The 13,627-nt window shown below is 36.2% G+C and overlaps 1 protein-coding gene across 1 annotated transcript in view; it reads right to left on the reverse strand.

Annotated features, from left to right (window-relative positions):
* Positions 1-1,075: 1,075 nt before the first annotated feature.
* LOC127364547 (uncharacterized) overlaps positions 1,076-13,627 on the reverse strand; it is an 82,907-nt gene continuing 70,355 nt past the window's right edge. Inside the window, exons 35-53 of the mRNA XM_051402174.1 lie at positions 12,271-12,546; positions 11,852-12,121; positions 10,497-10,775; positions 10,096-10,365; positions 9,085-9,360; positions 8,675-8,953; positions 8,241-8,540; positions 7,614-7,880; positions 6,138-6,380; positions 4,733-4,849; positions 4,582-4,597; positions 4,422-4,492; positions 4,221-4,271; positions 3,826-3,888; positions 3,571-3,636; positions 2,984-3,058; positions 2,811-2,870; positions 2,225-2,287; positions 1,076-1,829 (exon numbers count right to left, since the gene is read on the reverse strand). Coding sequence (XP_051258134.1) covers positions 1,744-1,829; positions 2,225-2,287; positions 2,811-2,870; positions 2,984-3,058; positions 3,571-3,636; positions 3,826-3,888; positions 4,221-4,271; positions 4,422-4,492; positions 4,582-4,597; positions 4,733-4,849; positions 6,138-6,380; positions 7,614-7,880; positions 8,241-8,540; positions 8,675-8,953; positions 9,085-9,360; positions 10,096-10,365; positions 10,497-10,775; positions 11,852-12,121; positions 12,271-12,546 — 3,128 coding nt within the window. The 3' untranslated portion in view covers positions 1,076-1,743. The remainder of the gene's footprint in view (positions 1,830-2,224; positions 2,288-2,810; positions 2,871-2,983; positions 3,059-3,570; positions 3,637-3,825; positions 3,889-4,220; positions 4,272-4,421; positions 4,493-4,581; positions 4,598-4,732; positions 4,850-6,137; positions 6,381-7,613; positions 7,881-8,240; positions 8,541-8,674; positions 8,954-9,084; positions 9,361-10,095; positions 10,366-10,496; positions 10,776-11,851; positions 12,122-12,270; positions 12,547-13,627) is intronic.

The following is a 13,627-nucleotide window of genomic DNA, read 5'->3' on the forward strand; positions in this document are numbered from 1 at the left end:
CTCTGGCACCAGCAGGCCTTTATAAAAAAAAACAGGAAATGATTACAAATATCATGCTGATATGTGCACACTGTGCATGCATCTTCTGCAATGCCGACACAATGTAAAATAAACGTAGTGTACAAAGCATAAGAGAAAACATGTTACAGGTTACAATATTAGTTTTGCATCCAAAACTTGTATATGTATGCATGAATGGATGAAGATAAGTGAAATGGTGCATGTGCATATGTTTATTTCATGACTGCACAGTACCATCATTGACGAGCATCACTTACACTAAAAGCTCATTAGGGAGGGATCTCCTAATGGCAAGAATAAAAACCTGTCACTGTTCATATGGGCAAACTGGTTATTGTTTTAAGACACACTCGAAAAATCGTGGACCTTCTGTATCCCCTTAATTCTAGAGGGGTCAAACTGGCAATAAAACACATTTTTGACAATTTGAATGCCATCATAGTGGTGGTAACTAATATGTGTAAGACAAGATATAAATGTGCCACCTGTTAATAATCAGCAATAGCAGTAGTTCTATGTCATTTTTTATCAAATTAATCCTTTTGAAAAAGCAACACACTGTTTATGAGAAAGTCAAATCCTACACACAGTATATAAGAGTCTTTTTATGTTTGTCTATTTGACAAGGACAACCAGGTACTATGCCTGTCTACAGCTGATGTCAAACAAACCCTAGCTAAAGTGAAGCCACACAAGGCTACAGACCAGCTGGCAGATGTGCTTAGCATTATTCCCATGATATAACCCATAAGGCACTACAAAAAGTGTGGAAATTTGACAGGAAAAGGTATTCCACCAAGTTGGAAGAATCCTGTTAAGTCAAAGCATATCAATAGATAATATAACCATCAAACTATTATTGATTGACCGGTTTTGACTACCTTTGACATAAGTATAGTATAAAAAGCAAACTAAGAAATAGTCCTTGAAAACGAATACCAAGTCCCCCTCATTGCTTTTGACAAGCTTGATAGTGTCAGACGAAGCCTACTGTGGGATGTTCTTATCCAGTTTGGTTGTCCAGTAAAAAAAGCAAATAAAAACAACAACTTACTGCTGGAAACACTGTTTATTGATGCATCAAAATGTTTTTTAAAGTACAAAAGATATAAACAATCTGGTACATGCAGTAGCTATGAATACAGATACAGTAGAAAACCAAAGTCTGTATAATTAAAAATGGACACAGTCTCTGTAGTCACCCATAGGTTTCTGAAGAGCTGTTGTGAAGCTCAGTGTGGTCGGCTCTGGTCGTCGCCATCATTTAGTCTGATAGCAGATCATTAACATAAATAATGTCCGTCCTGGATATTTCTTCTTTCTGAAGAAGATGCAGACCTAAAAGCTGCACTATCACCTGCTTACTAAAGCTTAAATATACCGCATAAAACTGTTGGAACAGCTTGCATTCAACTTGCAAAACTCTTAAATATAACTTAAAATCTGAATAAATACAGTATAAATGGGAATACTTGTGCTTTGTGCTAAGAGTAGTAATTAAATCCATATGATGTAACTTCTTTTATATAATCTGCTAAGAAATTAATTGTACAAAATGTCTGATATTTGGACAGCAGAGGTGCACACAATATAATTAAAGGCTGTCAAAAAATTTTCTTTGATGATACAGTTCTCTTTACAGACCTGGAATAAAACCACACAACATTATTCTGGCTTTCACCCATTTAACTATCTGTAGAATAAGTCATTACAGTAAGCACATCAGATGGCAGCATTATTACCAAGAGCTGTTCTTGGTTTAACTTCAGAATAAACAGTGTCAGCAGTTGCTGCAGCAGGTGAATTTCCTGTGAATGGAGGGATGTTTAGTTTTAAACAACTGCCAGTAATGTCATAATTATTAAAGTGTGCTGAACTGACAGGTACACTGTGAAGGTTAACATATCTGCTAATACAAAGAATGACAGTACTGTAAGGCCCACAGTGCTCAAACATATAACATAGCAGACTATTATAGCTTTTACAGAGTTAACTGATGTACACTCAATGCATACAATGTATAATAAAAATGCATTACTAAACATGCTTAATAGAACATATGACAAATGAATGCAATAAGTAATGACAAACTGCTACCATTTTAAACATATTGAACACATTACATTCAGACAGTAAATTGCACTGTGTCCAAGACCAACATGTTGGATGATAACAGCTGCAGGTGAATGCAGACATTACTTACCTGTGTTTCTCTTGGCTTTGCCTTTATTGTGGCGGTTGACTTGGGCATACACCAGATTGTCGTCTAAAACAGAAGTCAGATCTCAGGATTTGTTTGCTCAGCAGACACATACAGTACTGTACAGCTGGATGGATGAATGGATGGATTGACAGGTAGAATTAAAATAAAAGAAATTTAGGGTGCCCTTCTGTTTTTTTACAGCAGTACAACAACATATGTTAAAATGAAGATCAAAATATAACCACATTAGTTGTCGTCACCACACTGTCACCTTAGCTAATCTGTCTTTTGTTTGTTTTTTTAGTTTTGTGCCAAATCTGTGAGATGGAAATATGTTGGAAACAAATGACATACAACATAAAATAATAATCACAGACTGTCTATGAAAGAAACACCCAAAAGACTAAAAGGTTCTTAAATATGTGTAAGAATTGACAACTCTGGTGATGCAGAGTGGTAGTATGTAGTAGTTACCCAAGGTGACTGACATTAATTAAACTGCATGCTGACCCATAATGACCTCCTGTGTAATGATACGACACATTTCAATACAGATTCTGAGCATGATGGTTGGAACTGACTGTACCTGCAGTTGCTGTTTTCACATCAGAGTAAATAGCGCTCTCCTCTGGTTCATGTTGGTTCCCTGTTGAGATAATCAGATGCAAAGATTAAAAAAATATTTTTTTTGTACTGCAGTCCAAGACATCTCTAATCTATCTTTAATTAATTGTATGTATTTAAAGTAGGCCTACTCACTCTTCTTTCCAAAGTTTTTAAGTTCAATTGAAGAATAAGTGACATCCTGGGATCCACCTGCACCTGAAATAGAAGCTACATATTTTTAATTACAAGAATTTATATCAAATAATCATAATCAGCCCCTTTAAATCATGCAGTTGTTCTGCCACAGTAAAACCTTTATAGTCTTAACCTTTAATCTCAGAATAATCTTCAGATCTAACACCTATCTCTGATGATGAAAGTAACATAAACATATCATACATCTTCCACAATGATTACATGCGTGCTGGGCCACCAAGATGCTGACTTTAAACCCCGCACACTCACCTGGATAATAAAGCGTACTGTATCAAACTGTTGAAACAGCTTACATTCAGTTTCCTACAAAAACTTTAAACATGACTTGGATAGCAGAAGAACACACAATAATTTCATGAAATGCTTTCAACACATTACAAATTAATAAAAAAATTAAAAAAACAAAGATATACGGTTATTAAAGACATGAGGATGCTTTCTGACATGTTATTCTGGCTTTCACCCATTTAATTATTTGTAGAATAAGTCATTACAGTAAGCACATCAGATGGCAGCATTATTACCGAGAGCTGTTCCTGGTTTAACTTCTGAATAAACAGCGTCAGCAGTTGCTCCAGGAGGTGAATTTCCTGTGAATGGAGGGATGTTTAGTTTTAAACAACTGACAGTAATGTAGAAGAAATACAATAAATAATTACATACAAACAGCTACCATTTCAATCATATTGAACACATTACATACAGACAGTAAATTGCACTGTGTCCAACACCAACATGTTTGATGATAACAGCTGCAGGTGAATGCAGACTTTACTTACCTGTGTTTCTCTTGGCTTTGCCTTTATTGTGGTAGTTGACTTGGGCATACACCAGATTGTCGTCTAAAACAGAAGTCAGATCTCAGGATTTGTTTGCTCAGCAGACACATACAGTACTGTACAGCTGGATGGATGAATGGATGAATTGACAGGTAGAATTAAGAGAAAAGAACTTGAAGATTTGCAGGTTTAAAACCTGGATGGTAAAAGCTCTGTACAGGTATTGTGAAGTTTTTTGTATCTAGACACAAGAATACTACTAATGTTATTTTTTTTATTAATTTCATCTTGTTTTAAGACTTACAACTTGCAGCTGAATTTGCTTATTTTAAGAAAACACCTACATTTGATAGCTTTATTATTGCAGTGTGTTAATAAAAAGGTATGAACGGTACCATTTCCAGTGTCTTCAGAACCTTTGATTGATTCATACAGAGGAGCATCACCTACAGAGCAGTGAACATCAAGCCAATGTCAAAGTAATATTTTTAAACGTATGATAAAGAAGTCTTTTTTTACAAGAATATATTGGCTCTCTATATAAAGTCTATTTCAATTTAACTGCTAAGCATGGAGAAGAGTGCAGTAGCAATTACATTGAGCTTCATTCTGGTTGACCACATGATTTGTGTTAGAGTCCTGATTGATGCTCTCAGACTGGTTTGATCTACAACATGAAGCAAATACAACACATTTAAATAAGAACATGGAATCTATTGTTATGTTCAAAATGAGAGAAGAGAGTGTTCAACCAACCTGATAAAGCATGGACCTGTGAAAAAGACATTTTTATTACATGGTTTTGTATTGTAAGTCGTTAAAGTTCTATTCAGTGAGACCAGAATATTTGTGTGTGTTTGTATAATTAAAGCATAAAACAACTAGAAGAAGAAGAAGAAGTTCTTACCTTTGGACGGTCTGTAGCGATACAACAGGAGCAGAAGAATGATGATGAGAATGATTCCACAAACCAGCCCAACAATTAACGGTAGAGGAAATGGAGAGCTTTCAGGCCTGGACACTGCTATAATAATAAATAATAACTGTTTGTAGCCCGGTGTAAAAGTACAGGGGTTAAAACAAGTTCATTTGAAATACAAATAATTATTTCAATTAATTAATTAAATAATTCAGTCATGCAAATAAACCTAAAGTAATTAAGGTTAAAAGCAGTGAAAGATGAAATGTTAACCGAGAGATTAACATAAATTCATAATAAATAAGATAGAGTGTAAATAGTTAAGTAAGTTAAGTAGTTACAGTAAACTGTTCTATATAGTAGTTGAAGAAAAGTGTGTGGTAAACCAAACATGAATATCCAGATTCGTGTCATTGGTTCATGCTGTTATCATTTGATTGGTTGCTGTATACGTCACTCAGTGTCACCTGTTGGTAATTAGCCGTAGGTAAGGGAGTGAGCGAAAAACGGGCGGGAAGAAAAAAGCGACAACAAGAATCAAGGAGAAGGAGAGAAGAGAAAAGAGAGAGAAATGTGGAGCTAAAGTAAAGTTAAAAGTAATGACATTTTGGTAGATAACTTGCTGAATGTTTAAGTAACATAAGAAGCTGTAGCTGAGGACAGTAACAAGCATTTCTTGTCTAATCACAGTGGATTAGGGCGCTTGAGTTTTGCAAGAGTGACTGTGCTAACTAGGGTTCGGGTTAGGGTTAGGGTTAATCCATACACACTGTTATGTTTAGAGTTTAGTTAAGTAGCATATTTGATCTGAGTCTGATAAGTACAGAGAAATCGTATAAAGGGGTAAGAATTAGGAATTTCCTCAGATAATTTAAGTTTTGAATATTGCCAATTCTATTTTGCTTATTATAAGTGTCTGATTTTCTACAGTGTTTTGCCAATTTTGGTAAAGGTACATTTGTTTACAATTTAGTATTTCAACTATAATATTTTTATTTTAAAGAAGTCTAATTTGAGTAATTGTGTTATTTCATTTTTGTTTATTTGTTAACTAACAAAGTAAATATTTTTTGTGTTACACTGCAAACAACTGGTTATTAAAATATTTCATTTATTTTGAAAGAGTTGTCTGGGGTCAGTTATTTAAAATAGTGTAGAGTATGTGTGAATAGAGCCACTGCTTAGTGTAACAGTGTTGTTGTTATATATCATGACTGAGCAGGCTTAATTGAGCTCAAAAGGAAAGAGTATTTTCTACTGAACTCAACAGGTGAACTTGTCTGAAACTAAAGCTATTTCAAATTCAGCTCAGTATTTGCCTCTAAGTTTCTTTCTCAGACAGAAACACAGCTTACATAAAAGAAAATGCAGAAAATGTTTTAATCCTACTCACCATTAACTGACATCCAACTCTGTGCTGACATTCGTTGTGAGTATTGACACTTGTAGAAACCCTCATCTGACTTTGACACTGCAGAGATATTCAGCTCCCTTCTGGTATCATTTTGAATGAGTTTCTCATTTAGATAGAAAAACACATTGGACTCAAATGTTTGTTTTCTCAATCTGCAGCTCAGACTAACAGAATCTCCCTCATTCACAGGATGGACAGGGCTCACCAGGATAATATCTGTTTCTGTAAAACAGTCAAACATATTGCGTTTCAATCACAGAGCTAACAGGCACAAATCAACAGTTTATGGCCATTGACACAGATACACCAACAAGATAAATACTGTTGTGGTATTTTCTATGTGATTATTTTGAGGAATAACACTTCCTCATCTAACCCTGATGAGTGTATAGTGTATAGTGTCTTTTTAAAAAAATACTGTAGAATATGAGGTTTCAGTCAGATGAGTGTGAAATATATTGTGTCCATAGAGCTTATGTGTCTTACTGTAATATACCCATCCAACATGTGTCCACAATGTCCTACAACTTACACATTACTTTAATGGTAATCACTGACATAAAAACTAAAGTACAGATCACCCATAAACCAACACAAATCTACTGTACACTACATCCAGTCCGCATCACAAGAAGATGATTGAATGGTTTTCAATCTCGGCAGGGGAGATACAGTATGTTACTGTGCTCTCTTCAGAAACAGAATGAGATAAAAGCTTGGACTGTCATGGTGTCAGTGGTTAAAATCACAATTTTATTATATAATACTTAATTATGTTAATTGATTCATTTATTAAATATGACAATAAACTATTTGGTGGACAGTGTACATTTGAAATGAATGGTTTACAAAATTGTCTACCTCAGGGAAACACTGGTAAACAAATACCAGCGGCAATATCAAAATTGTATTTTTTTTTTTTTAAATGAAGAAAAGTCTTTCCGTATGCCAAATAATGTGTGTGTGGACCAACTTCAAATATCTTGGATCTGTAAAATATTAAAACTGTCACCAAAACTGAATTTCAGTTGTTTAAATTCATACCAAGAAGTCTAAAGCTGAGTTTTCTGGTGTGCAGCTAACCCTTTCCTTAATTTTGATTCTTTGGCATTACCTGTGTTTGACCAGCACCTGACTGAATTATATTTTCTGTATAATAATCTTGGCATAAATCTTGAGCATTTTTAATGAATGGTTAAAGAAATTTAACTAAATAATTTGAAAGACAAAGGATATTTTTTCTGCATTTCGGTGTAATTTGTTTTGTGGACTAATGTGCTGCTAATTGCTGGTGTTGAATTATCGTTAAATAGGCTGATACAATGTAGCAGTAATGTCTGTTAACTGTACTCCTCAATGTAGATGTACACACCATCAATCTAATATATGTTGAAACACATGATGGGATGTTTAAAATAATGTATAAAGGAAAAAGAAAATGTAATGAAACCATACTCTGTATAGTGATGTTGACGGCGTTGCTGAACTCTCCTGATCCAGACTCACACCAGTACACTGCATCACTCTGCCAGTAACTGTCTATGTTGCATGTGGATCCATTCATTGTCCCCCAAGAGGAGCAGTATGACCAGTAGCTGTTCTCTTTAAACGTCCTCACTCTCCACTCAGTAGAGTTTCCCTCACAGTTCACTGAGACAGAGTCAGAGGTGAAGTGTTGCACTCTGTCAGGACTCACTGTGAGAGACGCTGATGGATGCAAATCTGAAAAACAACAAGTAAGATAAGCTTAAGCATCCAAAGTAAAAGTACTCATCGAGAAAGAAGAGTTAGGTTTCAGTGAACGTATCATATCTCTCGTTTTGGTGTTTTCCATGATACAGTTAAAGTGTGAGGACAGGAAAAACCTAGACAATTCTGCCCAGTCCAGTAAGTAACACCATAGTAAGATGGAAAGCTGGAAGGATCATAAGGTCACCACAGTCAATGTATTCCTTCCACTGGGGAGTATAAATGTAAACAGCCAATTATTTGTTCATTTTCAAGATACTGTATTTTGGTCACAGACAGAAAATAGATGACATAACATCTGCTGCTTGAGAGGACAGACAGAAACAAACTGACCTCCAGACCAGACAAACTTGGGTTTACTGTCTTGAGTGTAATACACTGGATCTCCTCTTCCAACTCTGCACTTATATCCTGCTGTGTGTGTCTGTCCATGTACGATGTAGGAATCCTGTTCAGTCCCATTGCTGCTGCCAGGTAGCAGCTCAGAGCTGTAGTAGTTGGATGATAGATCAGGAACAGCCTTATACCAGAAGAACCTCCATCCTGCAGATGGATATTTAATACTGCAGTTCAGAGCTACAGAGTTTCCAGGACTCAGCCATAATGGAGACACAGTGAGGACAGACTGAGGTTCTGTTGGAAAGTGATTTTTCAGAATGAAAACATGTGTTGGTAGAGGATCAAAGATCAAGATTTACTAGTCAGCAAAACAGCCTTTTAATGAACATATATAACATTCACTTTGAAAGAAATATGATGAGACTTACTGTCTAATACTGTCAATTTGATGGGATCACTCCACTCTGTTGAAGACTGTTGATCATGTTTCATTCTGCCCTTACAGCTGTACTCTCCACTGTGGGATACAGTAGCAAACCAAATTCTGTGTTCATTTTGATTTGAAGGTTTTCTTGAGCTGGTTGTTTTCCATTCATACGTCCACTCAGTGTCTCCTCCGTCCTTGATCTCACATCTGAGAGTGATCTTCTCTCCGCTGTATATTTCAGACCAGTTTGGTTGCAGAGTCACAACAGCCTTGTTTGCAACTGTTAGTGTTCACAGTCAAGATACAAATTGACAAAAGATCAAAACATCATGTATTTAACCTTTTTATAAAACAATACTTATGAATACAAAATATCATTAATTCTGTTTCAACAACAAATTTCAGACTCACGAGTTTTGTAGATACTGATTGGATCACTGTACTCTGTGTAGTAAACTGGGTCTCCTCTTCCTCCTCTGCACCAGTAGAGTCCTCCCTGTGAGACACTGATTTGTCCAGTTGAGAGGAAGACAACATCTGGTGTGGTCAGAGGTTCAGAGGTTTTCTCTCTGTACCAGAAGTATTTCCAACCAGATGATGATGGGTTCACAGAGCAGGTCAGTGTCACACTGCCCCCTACAGGAATGTCTGTGTCATCAGCTCTCAGTTCGGCCTTTGGTGTTTGTGCTGTTTAATTTAGAACAGAGACACAAAAAAGGAAATTACTGTCACCTAAACTTGCAATAAGGTATATCCCCAATAGACCAAGCATAGCAATGTGTTGCTCAAGCTTTCAGAGTCTTTTTTAGGTCCTGTTATGCACAAACATAGAAATTATATGAATTCACTAAATACAAAAAATACAAAAATATATTAAATGTCAGTTGCATGATAATTTGCTGCTATATTTCTGAAGGGAAAAGTTGAATACTTTTACTGTGGTTTGTCTTTTTTTGAAGGACAACTGTAGCTCACACTGGGAGAGAGCAAAGTTACACCCTGGACAGTTGTCAGTTTATCAGAGGCTTAACACAACACAGACAACCATTCACATCAACACTTACAGGCAATGTAGAATAGCCAGTTAGGTAATTAATCTAACTAACTAACGACTGATTAACCTAAGCTGCAAGTTAACTCAACCAGTTTCCTCAGTTATTAACAGGACATTCTTACTGTGGGGGGACAGCATTGAACTGCAACATCGTTTCAGCCAATGAGTTCCTTAATTATTCTTTGTTCTTACGCGATTATAATTGAAAAAATGCCTGTAGTTATTTTGTTACCACGCTAAAAACAAGTTAACATCAAGAGACTTCATTATTGTTGGAGGGAGAAATGTTTCCTGCTGTATTATTTAGTTAAATAAAAACATTTAAAAAAAGGACATAATCATTATGGATAAAAGACAGTCCAACTTACATGATACAGTCAATGTGATGGCATCACTCCAGTCTGTGGAGGAATATGAGTCCCTCCTGCCCTTACAGCTGTACTCTCCACTGTGGGATACAGTAGCAAACCAAATAGTGTGTTCATCTTGATTTGAAGGTTTTCTTGAGCTGGTTGTTTTCCATTCATACGTCCACTCAGTGTCTCCTCCGTCCTTGATCTCACATCTGAGAGTGATCTTCTCTCCGCTGTATATTTCAGACCAGTTTGGTTGCAGAGTCACAACAGCCTTGTTTGCAACTGTTTGTGTTCACAGTCAGAATAAAAAATGACAAAAGATAAAAACATAATGTATTTAACTTTTTTATCAACCAATAATTATGAATATAACATATATTAAGTTCTGTTTCAAACATAAATACAAAACCCACCATCATTGTTGATACTGATTGAATCACTGTAGTCTGTGGGGTAAACTGGGTCTCCTCTTCCTCCTCTGCACCAGTAGAGTCCTCCCTGTGAGACTCTGATTTGTCCAGTTGAGAGGGGAGAAACATTTTGTGTTGCTATAGGTCTAGAGTATTTCTCTCCTCTGTACCAGAAGTATTTCCAACCAGATGATGATAGGTTCACAGAGCAGGTCAGGGTCACACTGCCCCCTACAGGAATGTCTGTGCCATCAGCTCTCAGTTGGGCCTTTGGTCTGCGTGCTGTTTAATTTAGAACAAAGACATAAAAAAGTAAATTACTATCACTGTGATTTAATTCAGTTTAAATAGTGCAGCCCCTACTGGGAAGAATTTTTTGGATTTAAGCTTGAATTAAGTGATTAAGTGAATTGAAATAATACACTGGTTACATACTAGTTTAATACTAACAAAGTGTGTTACTGTGTTTCTGGTCTGTATCTCTACTGTAAAAATTCAGGAGCACAATTCCTCCTGTTTACAGGAAGAAAGCTGCATTTTGCAACGTGAAATATTTTCCTCATTTTGACACAACAATAAAGGATGTATCCTTTTTTTGGTGAGCCCTATAGGAACTTCTGAATGATCAGCAAGCAGCAATCATTTATGAAATGTGACGCTGCCACCATTTGAGGTCTGTGTGAAAATCATAATCCAGCTTTGTGTTGTGTTTTGATAGTATGATTAAAGATGCAGTATGTGTTGCTGAAGCTTTCAGACTCTTTCTCAGGTCCTGTTTTGTACAAACCTAGAAACTCCACAAATTCATCAAATAAAATATATCAAATATCAGTTGCATGATAAATTGCTGCTGCATTACTAAATGCTACATTTCAGCAGCTCTGTGGTAAAATAAATGTGTTCATGTGATGAATGTCAAGTTGAACACTTTCACTGTGGATTTTCATTTTGTTGAAGACAACTGTATATTAATTATCTGCAGCCATTTATCCTTTGCAGGGTAACAGGGAGCCTGTCCAACCTCACAGTTATAACCTCGACAGGTTGTCAGTCTATCAAAGCGGCAACACATAACACAGACATCCATTCACACTTACACTTACAGGCAATGTAGATTAGCTAGTTAGGTGATTCATCTAAACTAACCTAACAACTGCCTACCGTAACCTGTCAGTTAACTCAACCAGTTGCCCAAAGGTTAGGTTCACACCCAGAACCTTCTTACTGTGGGGAAACAGTTTTAAATTGCACCCAATAAGTGACTTGATATTCTTTTTTCATTCCTGTACATTTTACTTTGATTCACTATAATTCAAAAGATGACATTTTCATTATGAGTCAATGACAGTCCAACTTACATGTTACAGTCAATGTGATGGCATCACTCCAGTCTGTTGAGTAATATGAGTCCCTCCTGCCCTTACATCTGTAGTCTCCACTGTGGGACCACTCAGCACTGTTAATGCTGTATTCATTGTTTGTTAGATGTGTGTTTGATTTCGGTATTTTCCATTCAAACGTCCACTGAGTGTTTCCGCTGTTCATGATTTCACATCTGAGAGTGATCTTCTCTCCATCGTATATTTCAGACCAGTTTGGTTGCAGAGTCACAACAGACTTCTTTGCAACTGTTCATGTTCAAGAATTCACAGTAAGAATACAAACATGATAAAACATTAAATCTACATAAAACAAAGTGTTAGCCTATTTATCCATCAGTAATTATTAATATAAAACCATTTTTTATTTCTGTTTCAAAAACAAATGCCAGACTCACGTATTTTGTTGACACTGATTGGATCACTGTACTCCGTGTAGTAAACTGAGTCTCCTCTTCCTCCTCTGCACCGGTAGAGTCCTCCCTGTGAGACTCTGATTTGTCCATTTGAGAGGAAAATACCATCTGGTGTGGTCAGAGGTTCAGGGGTTGTCTCTCCTCTGTACAGGAAGTATTTCCAACCAGATGATGGGTTCACAGAGCAGGTCAGTATCACACTGCCCCCTACAGGAATGTCTGTGTCATCAGCTCTCAGTTGGGCCTTTGGTGTTTGTGCTGTTTAATTTAGAACAAAGACATAAAAAAGTAAATTACTATCACTGTGATTTAATTCAGTTTAAATAGTGCAGCCCCTACTGGGAAGAATGTTTTGGATTTAAGCTTGAATTAAGTGATTAAGTGAATTGAAATAATACACTGGTTACATACTAGTTTAATACTAACAAAGTGTGTTACTGTGTTTCTGGTCTGTATCTCTACTGTAAAAATTCAGGAGCACAATTCCTCCGGTTTACAGCAAGAAAGCTGCATTTTGCAACCTGAAATATTTTCCTCATTTTGACACAACAATAAAGGATGTATCCTTTTTTTGGTGAGCCCTATAGGAAGTTCTGAATTATCAGCAAGCAGCAATCATTTATGAAATGTGATGCTGCCACCATTTGAGGTCTGTGTGAAAATCATAATCCAGCTTTGTGTTGTGTTTTGATAGTATGATTAAAGATGCAGTATGTCTTGCTGAAGCTTTCAGACTCTTTCTCAGGTCTTGTTTTGTACAAACCTAGAAACTCCACAAATTCATCAAATAAAATATATCAAATATCAGTTCCATGATAAATTGCTGCTGCATTACTAAATGTGACATTTCAGCAGCTCTGTGGCAAAATAAATGTGTTCATGTGTTGAATGTCAAGTTGAACACTTTCACTGTGGATTTTCATTTTGTTGAAGACAACTGTATATTAATTATCTGCAGCCATTTATCCTTTGCAGGGTAACAGGGAGCCTGTCCAACCTCACAGTTATAACCTCGACAGGTTGTCAGTCTATCAAAGCGGCAACACATAACACAGACATCCATTCACACTTACACTTACAGGCAATGTAGATTAGCTAGTTAGGTGATTAATCTAAACTAATCTAACCGCTGATTAACTTAACCTGTCAGTTAACTCAACCAGTTGCCCAAAGGTTAGGTTCACACCCAGAACCTTCCTACTGTGGGGAAACAGTTTTAAATTGCACCCAATAAGTGACTTGATATTCTTTTTCATTCTTGTACATTTTACTTTGATTCATTATAATTTAAAAGATGCAGTTCTCTGATTACTAGATCCTTTATAGTTATTTTGCTCCC

The sequence above is a fragment of the Dicentrarchus labrax genome, unplaced genomic scaffold, assembly GCF_905237075.1.
Source record: "Dicentrarchus labrax unplaced genomic scaffold, dlabrax2021, whole genome shotgun sequence".
Taxonomy (NCBI): domain Eukaryota; kingdom Metazoa; phylum Chordata; class Actinopteri; family Moronidae; genus Dicentrarchus; species Dicentrarchus labrax.